General features: G+C 37.8%; 1 protein-coding gene across 8 annotated transcripts in view; it reads right to left on the bottom strand.

Moving 5' to 3' along the window:
• Positions 1-26,954, bottom strand: part of DCAF6 (DDB1 and CUL4 associated factor 6) — a 93,738-nt gene that overhangs the window by 44,921 nt on the left and 21,863 nt on the right. For all 8 annotated transcript variants that reach the window (XM_075434724.1, XM_075434738.1, XM_075434731.1 and 5 more), the window contains exons 3-10: positions 25,932-26,024; positions 20,544-20,729; positions 15,573-15,686; positions 14,366-14,501; positions 12,193-12,407; positions 9,511-9,604; positions 3,855-3,974; positions 3,376-3,621 (exon numbers count right to left, since the gene is read on the bottom strand). In XM_075434724.1, the coding sequence (XP_075290839.1) occupies positions 3,376-3,621; positions 3,855-3,974; positions 9,511-9,604; positions 12,193-12,407; positions 14,366-14,501; positions 15,573-15,686; positions 20,544-20,729; positions 25,932-26,024 (1,204 nt within the window). The remainder of the gene's footprint in view (positions 1-3,375; positions 3,622-3,854; positions 3,975-9,510; positions 9,605-12,192; positions 12,408-14,365; positions 14,502-15,572; positions 15,687-20,543; positions 20,730-25,931; positions 26,025-26,954) is intronic.

Genomic DNA, 26,954 nt, shown 5'->3' with positions numbered 1-26,954 from the left:
AAATTAGAACACATATTAAGATTAAGCTTTGTCCCAAATAGTCAATTGCCCCCCTACCTCCCCTCCTAATGGTACCAACGTGTATCTGGAATGTTATTTATGGGGAAAAAAAGCATTATTACGTTTTACGGTTTGTTATATATCATCTTTATTTGTGGTTTAAAACCACAGCATATTGAAAATCATGTAAAAAAAAAGAATTAATGGTTTCCACTGAATGGGCCAAGCAGGGCAACAAAATAAATTTGTTACTTTTTTCCTTAGTGACAAGCATGAAAATCTCCAGCAATTGTTCTGAATAAAAAAATTATTCAATCATACTGACAAGAACAGGCTACTGAGATTTTGTACTGGTCTTGTTGATTATTTGCAACTTACTCAAACTGTATTACTCTAGAATGTACATTCTGATAAAAAGACTTATCCCAACAAGCTCCAGCACCGAACCATTTTTGTACTATTTTGAACATGTACTTTTTTCAAACATTAAGAGACGATGTAAGTAATTCAGATGTAGAAGCTCAAATGCTTGCCACATGGCATATTTCCTGGAACACCATACCAACAATATATCTCAATTATAACACATATGCAAAGGTATTGCTATTTCAAAGACAGGATTACCACCAGCACCTGTGTTCAGTACAGAAATCTGTAGAAATGATTTATGGGAAGTTGTTTATAAGCCTGTTCCATTCTGTAGTATGAATTAATACTCCAGATCTAAATAAATCATTACCTGAAAACATATTCTTAATTTGCTAACTCTTTGCTACAATATTCAAACTTGTTTCAACCACCACTTTATGAAAAATGATGGCTGAAAGCCAACACACCTCTATCTGCTCTTCCTACTCAACCCACTGTATTTAAACTACTATTCCTATTACCACTTTCCCTATCCTGTTACCCAAAAAGCAACAGGTTTTATTCACCTCTAAATGCAGCTAAACAAACTCAGGGAATCCTGTTCTTGACGCAGAGTGCAGTGTTTTCACATCTACAGACTAGAGACTGTAAATAAAATCTCATAACTGAGAACCATCATGGGTTACATAAGTACACAAACACTGCAAAATGGAAATTCACATTCAAGTCTACCCATTAATAAACACACTGCTACTGCTCTGCCATGACCTGCTCCCTCTGCCCAGGAGCTTCCCCTCTTCCTGAACTTGCCCATGTTATTGAAAGACTTGTTTTACAGTAACTTAAATGTTTTAAAAGCAGTGCAAACTAGACAAGATGCTTACTAGGTGTGTAAATGTACAGTACCATTAAGTTTCCTCCTGTAGGAGTCCTGTAAACAATTTAAAAATGACACCTGGTCCTAACACTAAAATCTGCATATAGCAATAAAGAATACCAGATAAGGTTTTGTTTGTTTGTTTGTTTCTGTGAGTTTGGGGTGGGGTGGGTGATGGTGACTTTTTTTTTTCCTTTTTAAAGGGTCAGCAGCCAATCTGACACCCTGTTTAGGTGTAGTCAAAGAACCTATCAAACATTATACAGTAAATAAGAAAGTATGCACTGTCTGTCAACAAAACAACCTCCACTACACCTTTCAAAACTGAATGTGGAGAGTCTGAAGTCCCAAGTAACACTGGGAAAGAGGAAATGCTCTTAGAGAAGAGCTGGATTAAGAAATAGTAACTTCATCTTCATGCTAGCAGAATAAACTTTTACTTAGAAATTCAGACAGATTCAGAGAAAAAGAGGAAAATATTTTTTCTAGTCAGCAAGCATTCTTTAAAATACAGGACAGAAAATGCATCATAATTCCAGAAATGCTCTCTAGTGCATTATCACTATGCAACCCACAAAGTTTCAATGGCATAGCCTGAGGCAAATATTTTTAATATGGGACATACTCTCCTGGCCAGTGTAAACTCCAGAATATATCATATACTTAAAAAAATAAGTAGATCAAAATGAACCCTTGGTAATGATACGTGTGTTCTTGGTGGCTATCCCTCTGTACCAAAGACAGTGGCAGCTAATTGGGTTACAATAAATTAGAGTAAATGCCTTAAAACAATTTTTTGTGTGTGTACTGTGAAAAGCTTCAGATTGCAGCAAGGTGACACCAATACTAATGAAAAATATAGGTGACTTAAAGCCTGTGCTACTAAATAAATTTTCAAGCATTCACTTATTCTAGAAATAGTGTCTGGACTGTGTGTATTGTCATGCTTCTGCTCACTGTTTATTTCCCTTAAATAAGTATCAGATTAATTGCAAGGTTTGAAAGGGCGAAAATGATCCATTTAACAAATTTCAACTTAGGTCTTCAGCTTCCCTGTCTTTCAGATACCAGACAGCTAATCATTTTTCACCTGTCCCAAAGATTTTTGCTGCAGCAGCCACAGTCCACTGAATGGCACACTTTCCCATGGGAAATCCCCATCTCTCCTTTACTCTAAAGAATCCAGTTTAGGGTCTGAAGATGCTATCAGTCATCTTTTCCAATGACAAAGATCTTGATTTTTTACAACAGAATTGGTACAAGACAAAAGGTGAATTTATACAAAACCCACAGGATTTTAAAATAATCAAGTCTGAACCTGTAGGTGTTTTGGATCACATCAGCCTTTCTACCACAACTTTGAGACCTAGAAACTCACTTTAAAAAATAAATTCTTGTGCAAATACTTAACTCTAAGGACTGTAGCATCTTTTCCTGCATAGAGATGGAAAAGAGCAAGTAAAAGCTCTCTTACTACCTAAATAAGTTTCTGACATTGACAGTGGAATGTACTTCTTTTTTCCCCACAATAAGAATGTAAGTCTGTATTAAATACAGACTAGTTTCTTCAAGATACACAAACTTAAAAATCAGTATGTAGGCATAATCTATTAACCAATAATGGAATATCATGCTAGATGAGCACTGTCTATCCAGATACTTTTGAGAAGCAAGAAAATAACATTGCTGACTGAAACGCTGAGGATGTAGACTCCTACCGCAGGAGACATTCTCTGCTTCCTCTAATTATAACAGGCATAGGTTGTGCTATTCGTTGCACTGATGCTGCTACAGTCAAATCACAGCTGAAGAAAGTGTAATGTTACTTAAACTCCACAAAGAGAATGGTGAATTTAGAAAGAACAAGCCACAGTTTTTTATTTCTACTTCAAAAGACTACACTGGTTATCCCCTTTGAAATTCCTTCTTCAGACAAATATATACAGTTGATGGTTTCACTCGTTCTTTAAACCACAGCTGGAGTCATTTGATAACTATAAAATACCTAGTCTCATTAACGGTGTGCAAGAAAGAAAACAGATTGAGATCAATTACCCAAAATACCCTAAAATAAAATTGTTTCTTACTGAAAGCATTTTTCACACACAATGACAAGATGGACTTCTCACCAGACTGATGGAGCACAGGTTGAGCTGAGGCCCCTAAAGAAGGCCTTTGTTCATTATCAGGAGAGGACAATAATGAAGTTGAAGGTGGACTTTCTGTTGAAGATGATGTTGAAGGAGCTTGGGCTGACATTGTAGAAGAGGAAGATGATGGAAGTTGTTCAGAACCGTCTACTTCCATTGCAGTTTCTGATTCTGTACTAGGTGGCACGTTATTAGTAGCAGGAGCGTCTGTCCGATTAGTCCCACCTTTGATTAAAAATAAAAAAAAAGTAAGAAAAACAAGAGCCCAAAGGTAAACTTACTCTGTCTCTAAAGAGCCCTTCGCACTACAATTCATATGGCAAACAAGTCTGCTCAGTTCTTCAGAGTGCACTAAAATTTTTTAGTTTACACCTCAGAAAGGCTGATATTCAAGGCCTGTACATCCAGTATAAACATACTTTCTGTCTCAATAATTATTCTTAAAAGAAGGAAATCACCTCTGGACCGCGATCTTCCTCGTCCTCGATTGCTTTGTGCAACTTCACTAGCTTCTTCAAACCATCTTGACAGCATGTCTGACATCCTTTGCATTAGAGAGACGTTAGGACTTTGCTCGCCTGTAAAACAAGTAATGCTAAAGTTTTATCTGCAAGTTTACAAAAGCATTTCCCCCCCTCCTTTTCTTCTTCCACTAAGAAACCTGCACTGTACATAGCTACATAATTAGTAATCCCCCGAACCATCTCCCTTTTTCAGCACAACAGGCCAGCAAGAAGTGACAGCTGAGCACAGCACCACATAAAAACCAGCAGTCATTCCTTCTTTTCTGTTTTACAATTACATGGAGCTTTTGTACACACGACATTGTGAAATTTATGTCATTCAGTTTTAAATGCTGGTTAAGTAAGTTAAGAAAGCCTAGATTTTTATGTTTTTTCCAGCTAATTATAAAATAACCAATTTTACCATTAAACAATGAAAAAACCAAAAAGACTACCACAAAATTAACACGTGATGTTTTTAAGATTTCCAAGAGGCTTCTTCATTACTCAGATTTTCCTCATAAGCACAATTTAATACAACAGCAGAGTTCTTTTAGGGTTTTTCATTTTCACATTTTGGATCAAGTGTCAGGATTGCAAAGACTCTGAAGCACCAAAATCTGTGACAGACTTTCTGTCAACATAATTCAAAACATTTTCTTCTCATTTTATTTCTGGTTTTATTACATATGAAACAAAATATGTTTCAAGAGAGAAGATAGGAAAAAATCCATTTGTGAAGGGCTGAAATAGAATATTTGAGTCTTTAAGCATTTTTTGTATTCTGTGAAATGTGGGGGGGTTGGGTGTTTTTGTTTATTTTTCATACACACTGGCATCTTCCAATAGAAGACCATTCCACTCATATTGAAGTAAGGGCTTCTGCTGGCCCCTTAGCCACTTTGGAAGTATGTGGTGTTTAAGCAATTTTCAGAAGTTTTCTGATTGAAGACCTTAAGAAATAGAATCCCTGTGAAGTACGCTTATCAAAATACGTATGTGAAAAATATTTTAATACCCTGCATACAAAAGATAAGACTGAAAGATTCTGAAGCGTACCTGGGAAGAACATGTATAGTGAGAACATGTCTCTCAAAGATCAGTGCTGCTGCCCACACAGATGTTGTAAAAGCTGAAAGACTAATCAGATATCTGGAACAACTGATTATCTTTCAGCACTACACATAATCTTCACTGCTAGGATATAGCTTGAATATATCATCATTAGACCTTGTTTTTAGATTATTTGCTTCAGTCTAAAAGACATCACTGGGAATAGCGAAGGGATGGGAGACGCCATCCTCCCAAAAAACAATGCCCCTCAACCTGACCCCAATGCCCTTATCTATCCTCATGTCCACACTGCAGGTCTCTGACCCTCCTCTGGGATCCCTCATTCCCTTCCTGTACCCCAAGCAGAGAAGCTCTGATCTCAGAAGCTTAAAACACAAAAAACGCAACAGCTTAAGAAAACAGACAAAAGGTGGTTAATGATTGGAAGACAGGACAATGACCAGTTAACAGAAAACCAAGTTACAGGTCACCACGTGCCTAACTAATGCAATAAAGCTATTTTCTCTCAGTCTTTATACAGTTGTATCAAATAACGCTCAGTAAACATACTGAAGCTTTGTTTTGAGAAAATAAAAATCCAGATAAAGTCTACAGAGTCGCGCTCGTAGGCTCTCGTCCTACTGGGGGACTTCAACCACCCCGACATCTGCTGGAAAAGCAACACGGCAAGCTGTAGGCAATCCAGCAGGTTCCTAGAATGCATTGAAGACAACTTCTTAAGCCAGGTAATAAGCACCCCTACCCGAGGGGATGCGATACTAGACCTGGTGGTCACCAATGCGAGTGAGCTCGTTGGGGATGTCAAGATCGGAGGTAGCCTGGGCTGCAGTGACCATGCGCTGGTGGAACTAACGCTACGGAGGGAAATGGGAATAACGAAGAGCATAGTCAGGACCCTAAATTTTAGGAGGGAAAAATTCCAGCTCTTCAAGGAGATAGTCAGAAGGACTCCCTGGGAAACGGTCCTCAGGGACAGGGGAACAGAACAGAGCTGGCAGGTCTTTAAGGATGTATTCCACAGAGCGCAAGAGCTCTCGATCCCCGAGTGTAAGAAGTCAGGCAGAGAAGGGAAGAGACCGGCATGGCTGAGGCAAGAGATGCTGGTCAAACTAAGGAAGAAGAGGGAACTGCACAGGCAGTGGAAGCAGGGACTGGCTTCCTGGGAAGAGTATAGGGAAGCTGCCCGGTTGTGTAGGGATGGGGTCAGGAAGGCCAAGGCACAGCTGGAGCTGAACTTGGCAAGGGATGTGAAAAATAACAAGAAGGGCTTCTACAGGTATGTCAGCCGGAAAAAGACGGTCAAAGAAAGCGTACCCCCGCTCATGAGCGAGACCGGCGAACTGGCAACAGCAGATGAGGAGAAAGCTGAGGTACTCAACAACTTTTTTGCCTCAATCTTCACTGGCAACCTCTCTCCTCACCCCTCCCGAGTCGATGGATGGCATGAAGGAGACCAGGAGGGTAAAATCCCTCCAGCTGTAAGTGAAGACCAGGTTCGGGACCTCCTACAGAATCTAAATGTACAGAAGTCCAGGGGACCTGATGAGATGCATCCCAGAGTCCTGAGGGAACTGGCTGAAGTAGTTGCCAAGCCACTCTCCATGATATTTGAAAAGTCATGGCAGTCAGGGGAAGTCCCCAGTGACTGGAAAAAGGGAAACATTGTGCCCCTTTTCAAAAAGGGTAGAAAGGAAGACCCTGGGAGCTACCGACCTGTCAGCCTCACCTATGTGCCTGGGAAGATCATGGAACAGATCCTCCTAGAAGATATGCTAAGGCACATGGAGGCCAGGGAGGTGATTCGAGACAGCCAGCATGGCTTCACCAAGGGCAAGTCCTGCCTCACCAACCTAGTGGCTTTCTATGATGGTGTAACAACAAGGGTGGACAAGGGAAAACCAATGGATGTCATCTATCTGGATTTTTGTAAAGCCTTTGACACGGTCCCCCACAACATCCTTCTCTCTAAATTGGAGAGCCGTGGATTCGATGGGTGGACCGTTTGGTGGATAAGGAATTGGTTGGATGGTCGCAGCCAAAGGGTAGTGGTCAACGGCTCAATGTCCAGATGGAGACCAGTGACGAGTGGAGTCCCTCAGGGGTCCGTACTGGGACCGGTGCTGTTCAATATATTTATCAATGACATGGACAGCGACATCGAGTGTACCCTCAGCAAGTTTGCAGATGACACCAAGCTGAGTGGTACGGTCGAGACACCAGAAGGACGGGATGCCATCCAGAGGGACCTGGACAAGCTGGAGAGGTGGGCCTGTGTGAACATCATGAGGTTCAACAAGGCCAAGTGCAAGGTCCTACACCTGGGTCGGGGTAATCCCCGCTATCAATACAGGCTGGGGGATGAAAGGATAGAGAGCAGCTCTGCTGAGAGGGACTTGGGGGTACTGATAGACGAAAGGCTGGACATGAGCCGGCAGTGTGCGCTGGCAGCCCAGAGGGCCAACCGTGTCCTGGGCTGCATCAGGAGAAGCGTGGCCAGCAGGTTGAGGGAGGTGATTCTGCCCCTCTACTCTGCTCTGGTGAGACCTCACCTGGAGTACTGTGTTCAGCTCTAGAGCCCTCAGCACAAGAAGGACATGGAACTGTTGGAGCAGGTCCAAAGGAGGGCTACAAAAATGATTCGAGGGCTGGAGCACCTCTCCTATGAGGACAGGCTGAGAGAGTTGGGCTTGTTCAGCCTGGAGAAGAGAAGGCTGCGGGGAGACCTGATTGCAGCCTTTCAGTACTTAAAGGGAGCGTATAGGAAAGATGGGGACAATCTTTTTAGTAGAGACAGCAGTGACAGGACGAGGGGTAATGGTTTTAAACTAAACCAGGGTAGGTTTAGGCTAGATATAAGGAAGAAATTCTTTACAATGAGGGTTGTGAAACACTGGAACGGGTTTCCCAGAGAGGTAGTGGAGGTCCCATCCCTGGAAACATTCAAGATCAGGTTGGACAGGGCTCTGAGCAACCTGATCTAGTTAGTGGTGTCCCTGCTTGCTGCGGGGGGGCTGGACTAGATGACCTCTAGGGGTCCCTTCCAACCCAAAACTTTCTATGATTCTATGATTCTATACTGGACAAGTCTACTGGAGGAGTCCTTTCCTCACGTTTTATGCTCTCCCCAGCAGATTTACTTCATACTACGGGGAAATGACAGCTAGAAGGAACTGGAGATACTTAGCTGAAAATGAATGTAGGTAAGAAATAACCTTATGCAAAGGCAAAGCGACAACTAATATTTATGGGAAAGACCTGCCACAAAAATGATAGCAAAAGTGTCCCTAATATGAGGGGGTATATAAATAAGGTCTGTGGAATGAAAGCACCAAGTGAGCAGAACGTAAAACTGTTAATAATCAAATTCTGAGATATTAGAATAAGAAGACATATGATGAAACTAAGACAGCAGTTTAAAAGAAAGAAAACATTCCTTTACACAGTGGGCACTGAACTTCTGGAATTTTTTTTTGTCATAGGAAATATTATCAACAGGTTCAAAAAGGACTACAGAAACTGACAGGCAATAGAGCCATACGCAGGTTCTAAGGGAACAGATGGGAACATACCCTCTAAAATTTCTAATCCAGTAATTCTGGGGAGCAACAAAGGCAGCAGACTAAGGTGACAAGCTCATGTTCTCTCTGTAAACAGCATCTCCTGTTGCCTGTGTCAGATACAGAATCCTACTCTACATGGACCATTAGTGCGATACAGCTAGACACTTCTGTTCTAGTCTGGGGAATCAGGAAGATGAGAAAACCAACACAGAAAATCTGAAAAGGGAAATGTTAGGCAGAAAAAGGATATAGACTTAAGGGAACTAGAATAAATACTTGTGCCCCCATAACCTGTCAGATTTAAACAGAAACACATCATTAGATGAAGAGTAAGATGACTGACAAAGCATCCCCTACCCTGCTTTTGTATCCCATTTCCTGACACTAAAGCATAACTTTGGAAATGCTCTATTTACTGAAATGCCAAGTAATTGAGTAATATATTACAAACATGAAAATATAAGCATGAAAATTTAGTTACTACATGCATTTTACAAAAAAAGTGAAAGACACAATATTAGAATCCTATTGCTTTGAATTCCAGTCCCCTAATGGAACCATTACAGACCATTTAATTTATAACTTTGATTGCATATGAGGCTTGACTACAAATAGTGAAAGATGTATTTGTGTTACTTCATTGTCATTGGTCATGAAATAAGCTCCCCTTGATTTACATCATTTTAACCGAAGCAACATAATTTTTCTGGTAAGAATATTTTCTATTTAGACTTTTTTAAAAATCATTGCAGAATAGCAGTTCTGCGTTAAATTCTAAGCAAGCCATCTTAAGACATGGTTGATTCCAAAGACAGTTTAATCTGAAGCACTACATATTTCAGGAATACTTAAAAAAAAGTGGGAAAACACCACAAAACAAATGAAAACAAACAAAAAACCCCAACAAAACCCAACCAAAACAAAACACACAAGCAAAGACACACACACACCCCCCTCCCCAACTGCAAACACTTTACCATCTCTTTCTCGCTCACTCTCAGGCCTTGCTCTTGGCCCAGTATCTGACCAATCCCCTCTTAACCGCAAACGTTTAACAGGAGGTTGCCGTAACTGGGGGAAGGAGAGAGAGAAAGGCATTACAAAGCTATTTATGTTGGACAGTACAGAATTTTAAGTCTAAATATAAATGCGATACCTCAAATTTCTTAAGTTACATAAATCTGTATCCGTCACAAAAAAAAGGAATGTGAGCCATATGTTCAGATCAGCTGTAAGTACACTATCAATAAAATGCAAGACTTTTAGCTACACAGAAGTTCAACAGTCTAAATCAATGACCCTTAGAACTAATGCAGCTTTTTTTTTATGCAATAGTAGCTTTACAATGTTAATCAAGGCTTTCCACACTGAACATTAATAATTAAAGTTTTCCAGAATTCAGCCTGAATTCTGCAAAAATATTCACCTCCTCATGTTAAAAACTATAGGCAGCTTTACTTTAATGAAATGTGGATTTGCAATTAAGCAAAAGGGAAAAACAACCAGACATTAACAAAACAAGAAAATCATAAAATTAAACTTTAGTTTATTTTTGAACTTGTATTTATTTTCGACTTTTATAACACAAGTTTTTTGCAGTAGGAAGTATAAAACAAGTACTATATAGGTAGTGTTACTTTCAGAGACTTGGAAAGAAACAGCTAGTGCTTTGAGCATTCAGAAAGGCAGTTCGGCATTTGAAATTAAGTGTATTGGCTGGATATTCCTGGCTTTAAAAAAAAAGTGAATAGTTGTACTGACAATTTTAAATTAAATGCAAAAACCCTTGCAGTGAAAGCATATTAAAGTGTTAACTTTCAGGAGCCAGCAGATTCAGGGAGAAAGCTTTAGATTCTTTCTACTCTATACAACTTGAAGACAGCCTGAAATAAAAATAGCATTTAAGTAAAATCATCTGGCAAGAAGAGATTACAGGACATATTCTGTGCCTACAAAAGGAGAGAATACATAGGATCTGTTATTAACAGGTGGTCACTATCTTCTCTTTCTATAGCAACTAGCCAGTCAGTTCTCCACCAAATTACTTCACATCAGATTAACATTACATTCTGTCTGAATTTACACAGAAGAAAGGGAAAAGTGCAGAACCATTCGTTCATCACATAATTTGTGTGGGTTCCTCTTTGCTTTCTCCCGTCTCAGTGAGATAACTGTGCAACTCAGCTGGACATTCTTAGTCCTACAAAGCTACAATCCCTTCTGATGAACAATATCTGTACTAGTAATAGCAGCCTGTGGCCCAGTAGATACAGCATGGTCATGGCTAGTAAGAGGCCACAGGCTTAATACGAAGCTAATAACACAAGCCTCACACTTGTCAGGCTTTGTCTGGACTTCAGTTGCTTGGAATGTTCTGTTAGCTCATTTAGCTACAAAAGCAATTGTCTAGTGACCAGGTGATTATCGCCTCATTTCCTTTAGTTTTGCTTAGATTTGCATAGATCAGTGGTATACAGCCCCTTGTTAACAGTTTTGATATACACAGGAATGTCAACTAGTTAAACTGCAAGAAAGAACTGCCTATGACCACAGGATACTGCTGCGGAATAAAGTAGTATTGGCACAGGCAGACAGCAGATACCCTGCAGGTGTGGACACAGTAGGATACCAGAGTCACCTTCTCACTCACTGTTGGCTGTTAACTGTACTGTAAAGGTTGGACTCAAGCCACAACTGTTTCTAGGGTAACAACAAGGGCAAAGAATAAGCATTTAAAAGCAAAAACATGCCATACTGGCAGACTAATAAAGAAAATGCATCATGTAAAACATGTTTAAAAATGTATAAAAATAGCCTTCAAGCAGACTCTTAAGAAGGAAGGAAACATCAACACCATGTTTCTGCTAGCAGAGGAGGAAGAAATCTCCATCATCATCACGCTCATCCTCCCAGTGAAGAAAGCAGGATGCTGACAACCCATTGTAAACCCCCTTGAGGGCCCTGTCTCAGACTAAAGGTAATGACCTCGGGATACAGAGGAGCTTTGTGAAAGGGTGAGCATGGAGTCGATGGCTGGGGGAGTGCAGGGGGAGGAGGAGAGACATATATATCTTCACTGTAGTTAGTGAAGATAGTTGGTTAATTTTACATTGATTAGAAAATTTAGACTGGAAGGGTCAGCATCATTGTAGCTGAGCTGACAATAAACAACTGCTTGTGTTTTGGTTACACTGCTGAAATTTTTAATACTGCTCAGTAGCAGTGGCTCACCTCCTCGATCTAAACATCTTGTACCCCCTCATCTCTGTCATTAAATGATAACTTTTAACAAAGAGTATCTGTACTTGATGTCAAGGACTACGCTTTTGGTGGCATCGAAAATAACAGAGAATACACCTCAATTACCAAATTGACCTGCCGCTCTTGCTGGTCTTATAACCTGAGGTTCATGTAGATGCCTTCTCATCTTTAGGAGGGGGAAATCAGGCAAGAAATAAAATCAGAGTGATAAAATGTTGTAAATATTGCAAATGTATAAATAAGTAACTTGTAAATATGCAAATTTTGTAGCAATCTACTTGACACATCTCAATCTATGAACAGCAACACTAATTTAAGATTAAAGGGAAATACAACTGATATAAGTGTGCCACAAGAAAAAATATAAAACATAAAAACAGGTCATCTTAATCACTTGCCTCTTCCCGTCTCTCTTCAGCAGAAGGAACTTTAAGTTCTCGTGCTGTGTCATCCTTGGGATCAAACAAGTATATGTAATCTGAAGAGTAGCTAACAAGGATCTCTTGACCATCTTCACTATAACATAGAGAAGTTACTCTGCAGGATTTGTTATTGAGATGAGGAGGAACAAAACGTGCCACCATTCCAACAGTGCCCCTACCGGCATAATTCCCTATATCAAAAAAAAAAAAGGGGGGGGGGGGGGGGGGGGGGGGAGGGAAGAGAGAAAGAAAGGACACATTTACTATTGCAAATTTTCAAAAGCTTCAATATACTCCTTATTTAACACCCAACAAAAGATGATCAGAGAAAAGCTAAGTATCCTGTAGCTTCTTCATTAAACTGGATCTGAATAGTGACATATCGGATCTTACTAGTATTTTACATTTTTGTTGACAAACACTATGTACATTTAAAAAAAAAATGAAAACAACACACACCCCAATATAACTAATATATTCATATATCACATACCCATCACGTGATGGTGTGTGGATGCTATCTGTCAAACGTAGTACAAATGGAAATTTTGGAACCTGAGAACATTTACACAACAATAACGCAAATCTGTACCTACACACAAATCAAAGGAATTCATCACGAAAGTTTGAAAATTTAGGACATACATCTCCTCTTTTCTACCCAGTATGTTTTAAAAAATATTGCTTTTTAATTCTTCGAGCATAACAACACTGTCACTTTGAAACTGCAGAACTGTACAACACACTGCACTTCTCATGCTTCCTGATAACCCACCTCCATTCCACACATTAAAACAATCTTAAATCCTAGAATTACAGATGTGAGCAGACACGAGTTACCGATAAGAAGATCTAACACTGAGAAAAACAGACTGTTCCAAAAACTTGTAATTTGCCATGCAACTGCTTCCCACATGGTGTATCTGTTCTGGCTTAGTATATGCAACAGTCTGTCCTTGACCACAGACAAGTTCAGAGTTTATCATCTTGCACTACATAAGGACTGAAACAAAGTTTTAAATGAAAATCAGTATTTGCTCACTAATCCTATAATAACTCAACTCTCATAAAAAAGAGCCAACAGCCCCCGCCCCCCCCCGCAAAAGAACACTATAACAATATATCCAGAAAAATTAGTCTTCAAAATTCGGTCTTTTCTCTCCTGTACTCTATAGACCTGCATACCTGAACTCATCTTATTCCTGTATTGTTACAATACAAAAGCAGGTACATAGCACCTTTTAATCCACCCCCCAGAATCTGTTCCTCAGGCCATTCTCACAGAATTTTGCTGACCACTCTGACGAAAGGGAGAGACCTTATCAGAATATTAGCCTGATGAGAGAGGTATTTTGATGTTTATTGAGTGATCTTTACTGTTTCCTTTATCCTCCACCACAACCATCAACAGGAAAATGCTGCAAGAAATGACAGATTTTGTGACACTGATTACTTGCATGAATGTGTATGCACAGCTATGCGTATTAATTTATATGTGCCCAAACATACACTGGTTATACATTATAAGAAAGGGATATGTTAGAACTATATAATGCACTTTCGCTCGTCACCTGAAATTTTTTATTATCTTTTTTTTTTTTTACAAAATTCTTAGGTAAGCATTTGAAGCATGCTAGCTTTCACCTGAAGGATTTCTAATTTTCTGTGAAATTATGTTACATATAGCAACAACTACTGCAAAGGTAAGCATATTGCATCACATTATAGAGTTCATCATATCCCTTCTCATAAGAAGCAACACATTCCAGCATGGCAGAGTACAAGAAGATATGAACTTAATTAAAATACAGGTGGACCACCGCAGGCTGCAATCGCTAGCTTGTTTGGAATCTTGGAATCACATGTTTTAAGACAAAAGAAGAGACATTACAAAATGTCTTTTTCTGCATTCAGTATACAACGTATTCTAAAATGGATGAAGAGATTAATGTTACTTACTTGAAGATTCCTGTAGCAGAAAATATTAGAGTGAAATTACTCTATTATTACAAAGCATAGTTTTCAGAGAAGAAAGCTACACTTCATTCAGTATTACACTTCAGTCATTCACCATCTATATTGAAAAAAAAGAACCTGAAATTGGAACAGCAAATGGTTAGAAAAGCTTACTGTAAGGTATGGTTCCTACCTGTTGCTCTTGTACCAAGCATTCGCCGATCGTATATTCTTACTGAGCTATCAGAACAACCCACAGCAAGATAGTATGGGATTGGTGGACAGATAGCAACAGAAGTGGCAGCACGCCGACAGTTTATTAAAATATCCTGGAACAAACAAAAATACAGCATTCAAATAACAGCTCTGAACATTTGAAGTATAATTCTATTTTTTACTTCAGGACACAGGCCTACTAGTCAAGGAGGTTTTGAGAAAACTAGGTCTAACCCTGTGGAGATAGACTGTAAATATGTCAAATAGAAAAGCCACTGCAGAGAAGGAAAACTATCAGAGAAGGAAATACAGTACAAGATAAACTAAAAAACAAAACAAACAAACCAATAAAACCCACAGGAACAAAGATTTAGGAATAGGTAAGCGTAACAACTACAGATTTATAAACTAGCTTGCACCTTGGATTTTCCTGTGGAAACACAGATAGCTGTTGAGTCAAAAAAGCACCAAGTATGCAGAAACAGTCTAAATCCATTTAAACAATTAGAATAGATTTCATCTATGGGCAGATAATTGGATAGACGAAAAGAAAGAACCAACCCCCTGGAACTGATAAATATGCACAAAGAAGAATAAAATTAATCAAGAGTAGTAATACATACTTTGGTGTCAGTTTATCTCCAATTCAATAGTAGAACTGTTTCTGAAATCCAAACACATTGGACACCACCAATACCTTACCTTCTAGTGAGTAACGACAGCGACTAATTTGGTCTAGTATAATTCATTACCAAACCTTTTCTTACAGAGGAACAAAGGATGCTCAAGAAACACAAGGCTGCAGATGCTTTTTCAAGGATCATTTTTTGCCTCCAACTCTGCACTCTATAGTAACTAATGCAAACCAGACCAAGAGATTCAGTTTCAACACAGAATCTTTCCTACCATATCTGAAGCCTCACACCAAAGTTCATAAACCAAAAAGTGCCAAAGCAGACATTAAAATAAAATAAATTTTTAAAATAAAAAAAAGAAAGATAGAAAGAAAGAAAGAAAAAAAAGACTCCCCAAACTCTTTTTGTTTCTTGGGAAACATGTTGTCATCTCCACCAACGACCCTGAAATCTATTACTTCTAAAAGCCTTACCAGAATTCATATCCTATGTTTGTATGATGTACAGCTCTACATTTAGGTCATCTTTATTAAAAGATTTCACTCTTACATCTTTACAATCTTCCTTTGTGCAACTTGTTTTGATTCGAGTATCAAACCATCTTACAGTGCCATCTTCACCACAAGACAGGAAAGTATAGGGATCATTTGGTACTGTCATAATCTGCTCAAAAGAAAAAAAAAGAAAACAGTATTTATGCTTCCAGAAATACCATTAATTTGAAAATAAAAGCATCAACATTTTGAGCAGCAGTAAACACTGAAGCAATTCTGACTCAAGCCAAGCTTTCTATTGAAATCAAGAGGAAAACTGAAAAAAATCTGACATTTCTTCATTTTCAAGAAAAGGTTTGAACTACTTAAGTTAAACTGTGGAATGTCACATAAGATTAAATATTCATAGGTCAAATCTTACAGTGATTTCTATTATCTTTTAATAAGCATCACACATTTACTGCAATCAGTTTTCAGATAAGTAATTAATTTCTGCAATAATACAAGAGAAGCTCTGTTTATTTTGTATGAAGTAATAGAAGAATAACAAACAAAACTCTCAGAAGTCTGAATGACATGAAAATACTAGATGGCTTTTATTCCCATTGGGCCATTCCTTTAGATTCAAAACAGTCCCCTGAAGTAACTATGCATTAAAGGCTGTTACTAACCTATCCCTCACTGCTTGCCTTTTTTTTTTTTAAATGTATGGCTTCACTCAAGCAGGCCTCCTCAAGACAAAATAAAAAGGCAAGCAACACTAATGTTAAAGCCGAGTTCCACAGATCAATAAACACACATGAAGCTTCATGTTTTTACATGCTATCCCTTAAATAAAAAACAAAGAATGTTGTAGAAACTAGCAGCACTTTTCTTTTCCTACACTACTGCTACTATCAGTAACTTCACAGAAATTTATAAAGCTACAAAAATCAGTAACTGTGTAACACGCTAATTCAACACAGAGCAAATGAGCGATTCTTTAACACTTTTTAAGTGATGATTTACTCTCTCTTAAAAGTAGCCTATGGATATCTGTAAATCTCTCTATGCAAAGTGGGATTACAAAGGTAATCTCTGCAGGATTCAGCATTTCTTCTTGTAATGCTCAGTATGTTAACTGAGACAATGCATGCTGTGCCAAATATTACTGTCTGCTAAACTTCTTGTTTGTCAGCAGAATAAAGCCAAGGTTTTAATAACAATGGAACAATAAACTTCTGAGCTACAAGCATTATTCTTCAGTGTATTAGGATAATGTATTGAAAAGAGTGTTTTTCCACTACACTTTCACTCAATTTTATTAGTGTACCTATAAAATCCAGCAACTGTTCTTCAACCCGCTAAATACTTCCACCATTTTTGCTGTATTTGGATGCAGAGCTTGCATTGAAAACATTTAGTTTGTTTCAAGAATGTTGCTGAACGTGGTATAACACAGCAAGCTCTTATTTCTAGTAGCTGTATTTTATTTTTGTTCACACTATTTCACAATACACATGTAATAGTGCAGTACATATCTTCACTTGCACCTGCCAATTTTCATGCACGGTGTTTATAAACGTACTAAGTAACTTTATCAGCAGTAGAGAAATTAAGAAGTGCAGACTCCAATATCTATGAGTCATTGTTACTATATTTAAGTTCAACAAGTACACATTATATATATAAAATACTTTTCTACTAACTAAAAAAATCCTTTTCTGTTTCACTTTAAAAATATATAGCTATGCGATCATTTTAGTGGATCGAAAATGTGCAGGTAGTAGTTGTCCATAAGAGTACATTCTCTTTCTGAAACACAATTAACACGAAGGACAATAAAGAAAAGCATTTGGCTAAGTAAAAATAAACTTTACACAGCCTTGTATAAACAAAATTCTCCAGAAACATGTTTGATAAACTTCTCTCTCCCTCTCTACTTATCCTATTCTCCCCCCAAATTAAAAACAATTTTCCAATTATCTCACAGTTCATAACAGTCTACACAAATTTCAACATTCCTCTGTTTCAATGGATGTTTTTGTAACATTTTAAACTGTCACAAACTCCAAGTTTAAAGCACAGTATAAATTCAAACCACAGTCAATTTTAGAATTAGTACTTCAGGAGCAAATTATGTTAGCTTTTGTTATTTAGAGAATCCAATGAGTCAAAGTTCTATCTTTAATACGATGATGTGGTTACATACAGCTAGGCAGCAACATCTCGACATTTTGAAATTATTTTCCCATTCCAGAAAACTCTCAGTGACAAAACTGCATTATGGCAGAAGCTGAAACTGTATCTCAGCTATTTGCTTAAAATTTATTTACTCTATTATACTTTCAAAAAAAAGGGTCAAAAAAAAGGTCTGGTATGCCACACAATAATACATGCATTTAATATTCAAATATCAGATTTAAGATACAGTAACAGAATTCATAGTCTTTATAAAAATATAATCCCAATACATAAAAATGCACCTCCAAAAATGTTTTATAAATCTATCTTTTTGAAGACTTTTTGAAGAGAGATCAAATTTAGATATGTCAAACCCCAGTGCAAAACAGGCTGAGAAAAATAACTTCAAAAAGAGACACAGTTGTTAAAATAGCGAATGTCATACAGGGGTTTTGAGATTCCTTCCATTAACTGTGTTTAAAAACAGTATAGACAACCAAACTAGTATCACGCTACTGTCATTCAAAACAATAATGCCTTTGTAAACATCATTTGCTGAATAAAAACCATCTGCAATACCACAATTTTGACTGCGCACAGCAGTGAAATGTCCATACTGTCTTCAACTAATGATTTTGAAAAAAATTACTATATTCCGTACAACTAATTAGTGTTCAGTTATAGTCATTCTACACGGACAACAATAAAACTTGCATTTTGATTTGCTAGACTGTTGGGCTGTCCACATTTCTTCTAAAATATTTTGCAAACTCTTATTGTCTGTTTTGACAAGTTTAATTTGTTGTACCTATCAAATTTACATTTAGCATCTGATTTAGTAGCTTGCAATACGCATACCATCATTACTGATGACAAACACCACCTTGCAAAGAGACAAGCAGCATCTCATCTGACAGGTTAGAAGTGTTATGTTCTAGCCTCCCTTACTACTCCCGACCCACAAGCACAACTGGCAACTGCTTTAATTGAACCTTCCCAGTTTGACCACTGGGTCACAGCACCATCTGGTGTCAGTCACTTCATGCAATCAACCAAACGTTTGGTCAACCCCAAGCTCAGGCAAATCAAAACTTAAGACTGCCACAGTGACTTCTCATGATGACTTCTACGCTGCCACTGACTCTTTCATTTGCAGCACTCTAAGCAGCCTAGCCCACGATCCCAAACTTCACGCACCGAAATCCACTGCTCTAATGCAACCTTTACCACTCCCTTCGCGCCTCCTCAGCACAGTATCCACAACCATTCTCCTGTTCTCAGGAATGTTTTATACAACACCCACAGGTAGCTACCCAGGAAACAGAGGTACCAGTTGAGCCAGTAACTGATTGCTTCTCAAGCCTGCAGCCAGCAAGCAAGGGCAGGCTCTTACTTCCCCAGGAAGTCACAACACAACGACCTGACGGATCCCCTCCACGAGGAGGACATCTCAGCTTTAAGAGATAGCATCTCTGTCTCCAGATGTTCTTATGAAAAGGCAGGATTTATCTGAGATACAGAGAATATCCAGTCAACTTGCAGAATCCCCAGACGAGCAAACAGACTACTATACACAGTAAACTTCAGTGAGAACTGTGGCAGTTTAATTTTCTGATTGAGGGCCATCAGGACTGATGCTATTCAAATGGAACAGCAGTTTCTCGGTCAAAACAAATCTCAAAAATAAAAGTAGACGATGCAAGTCTGGGATCCAGAATCCTATTTTTCAAAACTGAAAATATAGTCTTGTATTAAAACCAGGCAAAACCAAACCAAAGCCACAAATCCCAGAAGCAGAGCGAATACCACAAGATTCACTCGACTGACCTGCAAAGTTTACCCTGGAGACAGGAAGTGTTTTCGACAAAACCCTTTAACAGAACTTGTGTAATTACAACCATAAGAATACTTCTAACTACATAATCAAAAATTCATTCTGGCAGTACCCAGCCATTTTCTTTTCTCACACAACCTTTTCACACACCCTAGTTTTTTTAATAGATGTTTTTAAAATGTTTACTTAACATACGAAAAAAGCGATTTAAAAGCTTGCTACAGAATCTGATCTAAATAGCTAAACAAAGCAATGGATTTGGGTTTTTTGCCCCTGCGCGTGTACTATGGTAGTGTTAAAAAAGCAAACAATTAAAAAATCTGGAACATTTATAACCTAAGAGGGAAATAGCAGTTATTTTTTCTATTTTAAGCACAGCAAGTTTTACAAGCAGCAGATTCCGCTGTCATTAAAACAAACAAATAGATCAATAAATCTGATTATCTTCCTAACTTCAGTAACACTTTGCTTCTTCATTTGCCTATTTATATGAACAGAACATCCAAGGGAGGATTGAAACACTGGCTCTAAATTTACACATGAAGAGTTAACTAGAATACAAAAAATTGCCTAAAACCATAAATGTATTTTTCACATTAAGTCATTCACACATGCTGAAATAAGCATTTCTTAGCAGGATTTAAATTGTGGAAAAGGCATTAAACTGCTTAAAAGTTGGGGGAAGTGAATAAAAATGCAAAACATAGCCGCTGCCCCCACTCCCCAACCTAAATCAGTTTTGCTCTGTAGAGGATTCTTTCAGTAAAGGTGTATTCAGCTATTGTATTTGCAAAGAAAGTGGTCTTAGTGACATTACCTTTTGGAAAGTCCTCCCTTTAATCTAGACCACGTATTTATCTTTTAAAGCCTACTCTAAGAAAAAAAAATATTTATCAAAAAAGCTAGAAGGAAGATTCTTTAATTCTCACTGAAATAAAGCTTTCAGCAGTCTGGTTAAAATCTTGGGCAACAATACAAGAAAATATGTTTTCTACCTATCTTAAAATCTCATATACTTTTGTGAGGTACCTCATAGGTGGTTCCATAGTGGCACGTGTACTGGCATTGTCTGTTGGTCTCTGCATCTTGTTCAACATTAGTGTAAAAAATGACTCCATCTCCAGAACAAGACACAATCTGTTTGTCATTGGTGCATGGTAAGAATTTAGCACTGAAAATATTTGCCCTGTGTCCTGAGCGAATGGTTGTTAAAACCTAAGGAAGAAAGAAAAAAGGAAGGCTGTATCAGGTTACTATATTCAAGGCAAATACAGCACGGGAAAATAACAGACTCTGGTACTGTACATAACATCTGCACACAACATCAGTTATGTACAGGCTGCCAGTAACCTACAGTTTAATACAACAGAACAGAGAAGCTGTCTTTACACCAAATTTCTTCTAAGAACAAAGTGGTTCCACAAGAGACATTCACTTATGCACTTGCACAAAGTACTCTGCAAAATGAAAGGACTGGAACGCAACTGCCACCTTTTGTTTTAGAAATGCTAGGTACATATCACACCAGGTTTCTCAAAGTAAAACATTAGTCCAGGGTGACAGTGCAGCTAGACAGCATGTCAGTGAGGAGAGATTTGGAAGATCTTGAATATCGTGTGTTAAGAATAAGGCATTGTAATCCAATCCAACTCTACAGACTTTAAAAATTGATGCTATTCTCACTTCTAAAAGCAGAACTGAAGTTTACAAGGAAGAATGTTTTGAAACAAGCCAAAAATAAGGAAACTTTTAAGAACATGATTACAGGACAATAAACTAAGACTTGACTTAGTCTCAATGAATGTTATTCATCTGCAATACAGTAGAGAAGCATACTATTTACTTCACCATCACAGTCAGTTTTAAACACTTTGTGATGACTCTTTATATTTGCTAACATACTTCTTATTAGTCTATCAAAACTGAAAAAACCCTCCATATGCTTTCCTGTGCACTAGTGAAAGTTCTATTCTTACCTTATTTCTCCCATCTGCAGCATTTAAACCAAACTGCATTTTCACCACTAATAGGAAAAAGATACTAAGTTGTTTACAGTATGAAAATTACTTCCAAATTTCCCTCAATTAACTTAATCACAGAAAATGTTATGCAAATGAAGTTGCTCTGTCAGCAATACCTCATGCCTAATATCACACAAGTACTATTTCACACCTTTTAAACAATTCACACAAAAAATATTAACAGTGTATCTGCATATTCTGAAAGACACACAAGGCTTAGTATTTTTTTAAAAAATCTGTATCAGGAGATATAATGGTATTTCAGTAAATCTGTTTCCATTTAGATTTCCTCAAATTTCTGCATTTTACTGAAAACGTTCAAAACCCAGACATTCAAAGGAAATGAGGAACTCTGTATCAAAGGAGCAACTCAGAACAGGGAGTCCATAAGGTACCCTAGATGTCACCTGTCCATTCCACCTCTGATTTGACATTATTGCTACTGTGAAAGAAATGTTTTTGTCCTAGCAAGAAATCCTTTTTGATCTCCCTAAGAAAAAAACCCAAACAAACCACAAACAACTAGGGGCTTCTCTACCACCTTAGATTCCTCTCATCAATTCTCCAACACTTCCTCCGTATTGCTGAATATAATCAGGCAGACTTTTTTCTCTTTGCCCTGTTGTACTGGGTCCTCCTTTCACCAAATTACACGTGCTTCTTACTTTTTCCCCTTTTTTTCCACAAACTCCAACCTAATGCCCTTGCTTTTCACGCAGTCAATGGCTAACTTCTTCTAATCTTCTGCTTCAGTTTTCCCCATGTGTAGATCTCAGTTTAGATGTGGAGATCTACATTTAATGATTGCTTTCAAACTTGGAAAAACTCAGATTTTTATTCCCCTCCCTTCTTCTCTCCTCCACCGTAAAATGAAATTGCATTCAGAAATATGTACAACTACACATTTTCAGTAAAGCAGAGTTTTCTCACAGGCAGACTTAACCTCATCTTGCCTACCCCTCAATTTCCTGATTATGTTGCAGTGTTGCAACCAGAAGTATTAAAATATTACAGCATTTACTATATGCAGAAGATTTTTCCATGTCCTTTTTGACTTGCACTGTACCTCCTTTCCTACTCTGGTTATTATAGTGCCTTAGAGAATGAAGAAAGAGGCATAAAAAGTTGCTGGTGCCTAAGCAGCAAGAAAATGAGAAAATGTAACACACATAACCAACCCCCAAAAGCCTATTGTTAGCTAAACAGAGTAAAAGAGTATCACCACCTTACTTCATTGGAGTATTTTACTACCAACATGTAACAGGCTACAAATACTTAATGACTGAGGAAAACAGAGAGGGGGAAACGCATTTCAGATGTATTCAAAGTACTTGACTAGCTGTACTAATTCAGACATTTCCATAACTTTTGCAATTGCTTAAGTAATATGTTACACAGAAAATCAATTGAAGATGCAACAAATTCAAGAATTCAAATCACATCTCTTAAAAGCTCAGACTAAATCATTGGGACAGGATTACTAATTCATGTAGCAATCCCAGAGCCTGCATACAAGCTCCATACCTAACAACAAGTGTTCTCTTCCGAGAAAGTAGAATTTCTGGCAGCTACTCTGCTGTCTTATTTAAATCTGAAATGTTTAAGTTCCGTATCCAAATGGAAACTCTTTATGATGAAAAGAAAAAAGTCACCACAATGAACAACCTAGCACTTATAAAGTCACAATAAAAACTAAAACCAGTAAAAAATAAAAAAAAGTTATTTTATTTCCACTCTGGCTTATTTTTTGAAAAGAAGCCTGTTGAAACAAATGCAAGTCATATATCAGTGGGTTACTAAGTTTTTCCTGATATAGTTAATTTAGGGTTCCCACTCAAAATACTCGGATAATAACTTATAATCCAGCCTTTTCAATAGTACTTCCTTTGAAGAGCTCAAACACCCTTTACAAGCAAAGGAAAGCAAATCTAACAGAACCCCATCCTAAAGTGAAAAGTAGCAATCCCGACTCTAGAAAAGCTGTAAACCTTCAGCCCCACTAAGCACTCTCCAAAGCCTCCCCAGCACTTAGTCATGTTGAGCTGAGCCCTTTCTCTCCCAGAAGGCAAACCACGCTAAAGATTCAAGAATCCCGCATGTAACTACGGATAAAAATACTGCCTTCGCACTGGCATTAGTTGGGAGAAGTCTCAAGCTCCATTTAAAGGATCTGAAAATTGACTGCTCGACCAGATGTATATACGTTAATTCCCATCTTTTTGTACCATACTTGTAGTGGGCAAAGCTTTAGCTCCAGTCAAACTCTTCCCCCCTCCCTGCTCCCAGTAACGTGATGCCTAAAACAAATAAAACAAGGAAGAGAAGATCCACAAGAAGAATTCTTCTCAGCCGTCCCAAAAGAATAACAAAGTGCTCAACCTTTTGATTTAGACTTGTAATTACTATCAGAAATCAGTCACACATTTCTCCTCAGGTGCACAAATACTATAAACATATATAACCTATTCAAACTTGAAAAACATATTTAGAAAAATTTCTCCTTCTGAGACATATTACATAGTAACAATGAACATTTGCATCTGGCCATACATAACATGACCTGGAGTGACTTACATTAAACTCCTGCAAATAAGAGATAAATAAGATTAAGTGCTTCCTTATTAAATTACATACTCTACTAACACAGAAGACTATATTGATGGCTGGAGTCTATTTTCGCTTCTCTAATTAGCTCATAACAGAAAATATGTGATAAGGATATCTGCCCAGATGACAGAATTACAGTACAGTTCTGGTACTGATACCAATTTGCTCCTTTTTCCTGTATTGATTCTGTTAGTGAAACCAGACAAAATAAGCTAACGCAACTGTAAGTGTCATTAAAAATCTCATGTCTAGTACACTTCAGGAACAACACTGATTATTAAGTCTTCTTGCTAGTACCTGCTGTTTTATAATTGCATTTGCATATATTGGGGAAAAATAATAATAATAAATCTATCTACTCTGCTTTTCTGTAAAAAAATAACTCAGTTCACTGTTAAAAATATGAAAACAAAACATCTCCTATATTTCTCAGTTGGCTTAAGTGCAGCAGTAGTACACAGTGGGGAAAAAACCCCAAATCATCCCATGAAAGTTTAAATTGCTGCATCTCTTAATATATTACAATAATTTAACATAGTATATAATAATATAATGATATAGTAACTATCCCATAGTGATATATTAAAATAAACTCTGCACAATAAATAACACTGAACACCCTTTACTTGCACGACAAAAGTTGATTTTGTAAGTCGCTCCAACAACGCTCACTTTGGAATATATCCTTCATTTCTTCATAGCTGTCTTAGATACCTCTTCTTCTTCAGCTGAACTCCCAGTCCAAGAGAAACCCTGGTCTAACAACACTGATCTGAACTTTGTCAGACTGACACCAATAGTTGAAAGAAAGAGATGAAGTTTGGAAGCTATAGCTCATTTGGGGAAGTGAGGAAAAAGGCCTTACCTATAAGTACAGGCAACACTCCAGATCACTATTCTTTTCCCACCACAGCTGTTTAGGAAAGCAAAATACTGCTGTCTCCATAACCTTCTATTCAAGCTGTCTTCCACCACGTCAACCACACATTTAATTTTTCAGGACCTCTTCAGGGTTTAGTTCTCAACCTCTGAGAAAGCGTGGAAGAGAGGCCTTCACTTGAACATTGCTGCATAGGACCGCCAGCACTGAAGGATGCAGTTTGGAGCATCTGGTCTATCAAACTATCAGCAGCTCCTTAAAGAGCAAAGTGTGGAACACCGCTAACACATGACAGATGCTAGCTGACGTTACTGGAAGCCATTTGACTGCATTGTAACCCAGTAAGTGCAAAAGTGGAAAAGCAGAGACCTTTAAGCCCTTTCCTCTTTACAAACTTGCTTCCCCTACTTCAGTACAAATTCTTCTCCATCCACATACATGCACACACAAGGCAATGTAATTTCAAATGGTAATAAAGTTAATCAAGATTGACACTTCAACATTACACAGAAAGACAATTCTGTATATTACATACAGCAAAAGCTAACACAGTATTATACAACTAAAATGAAACAGAAAACAATTATTCTGACTATGATATTTCACAAGAATTACTGAATCCTATTGCTAATTCTGACACTAATCTGTTGTGAGATCATGTTCCTTTTGTGCCAGACCATGTACCGTAAAATGGGATAATACCTATGTCATAAGGGATTAGAATACTACGGTTACAAAGCACTGTGAAGTTTTATTCCCATTTATAAACACTATAAAGTGCCTGATATTATCTTTGTCAGATAATAAATAATATCTGAAAAATAACATATTCCAAAACATCTTAATATCTCCAAAAATAATCACTTAAAACTTTTTTCAAAATTACTAAGCATCCAGAAACAAACCTACCTTCCTGTTGTAGGGATTACTAATTACCAGATTGGTGTCATCTGAACCAGATAAAATATATTCTCCTGTATCATTCCAGCAAATTGTATTCACCTGCAAGAATTAACAAAAATTAGTTTAGACTTACATTAATTCAATTTTCAGCATATTAAAACATCAATACTCATCCAACACTACAGAAATTGGAGTTAACAAATTCAATTGAAATGATGTAATTTCTAAGCAGCTAGCACAAAAAAAAAATTGTGTTTTTAAAACAAATTGATAAGGGAATCACCTGCTTCACCTATGGCACCTCAATTACTCCCTCTGATCCCAGAGAGTCCATCAGGTAAATTACGCCTTCCCACAAAGGCCTCAGTAGCCACAATTTTGCACATTGAGGTGTTTTAATGTACCAAATCTACTCCACACCTCCAAATATGAACTGGAGGGCGTCACAATGTTCTCATTATTGTGTCTTCACTGTATCCAAATTCTGATCATCCATTGCTTTATATACTTTTCAGTGACCACACCTTCTCAGGGATCATGTGAAAAGCACTGCAGAATGCATCCCAGATCCCTTTTAGAAGTGTAAGCCAGGAAAGAGGAATCCCACGGTGAGGTACAGAATCGTATTGGGAGAACTTTACAATATATTTCCTTATCAATTCTCCTTTTTACAAGACCGTGTTTAATAATGTGTCAATGAAATCAAGCCGTAAAAGCACTCAAAATCCAGGAAGCTCAGAAAGTATTCTTAGGGTGACATGTCTTCAAACACCAGTTCATGCACAAGCACCAAAGACTGCATGCATGATCACTACTATTTCAAGTAGCCTCTAAAATAGCTTTCAGCATCAAACTGCAGCCATCAACATCTTCTGTTGGCAGAATAAATGCCTTAGTGTGATGTATCAGAGTGGATTATACCATTAGCAAAAAACCCCACTTCATTCCAAATCCTTTTCTTATACCTTTTTTTAATTTATTCAAATGTCTCATTCTGAGCCAGAGAGACAAAAATCTTTTTGTTTAATT

This window comes from Opisthocomus hoazin, chromosome 1 (assembly GCF_030867145.1).
Source record: "Opisthocomus hoazin isolate bOpiHoa1 chromosome 1, bOpiHoa1.hap1, whole genome shotgun sequence".
Lineage (NCBI taxonomy): Eukaryota > Metazoa > Chordata > Aves > Opisthocomiformes > Opisthocomidae > Opisthocomus > Opisthocomus hoazin.
Note: the sequence above shows the minus strand (reverse complement) of the source record. Positions and strands in the feature narration are given on the sequence as shown.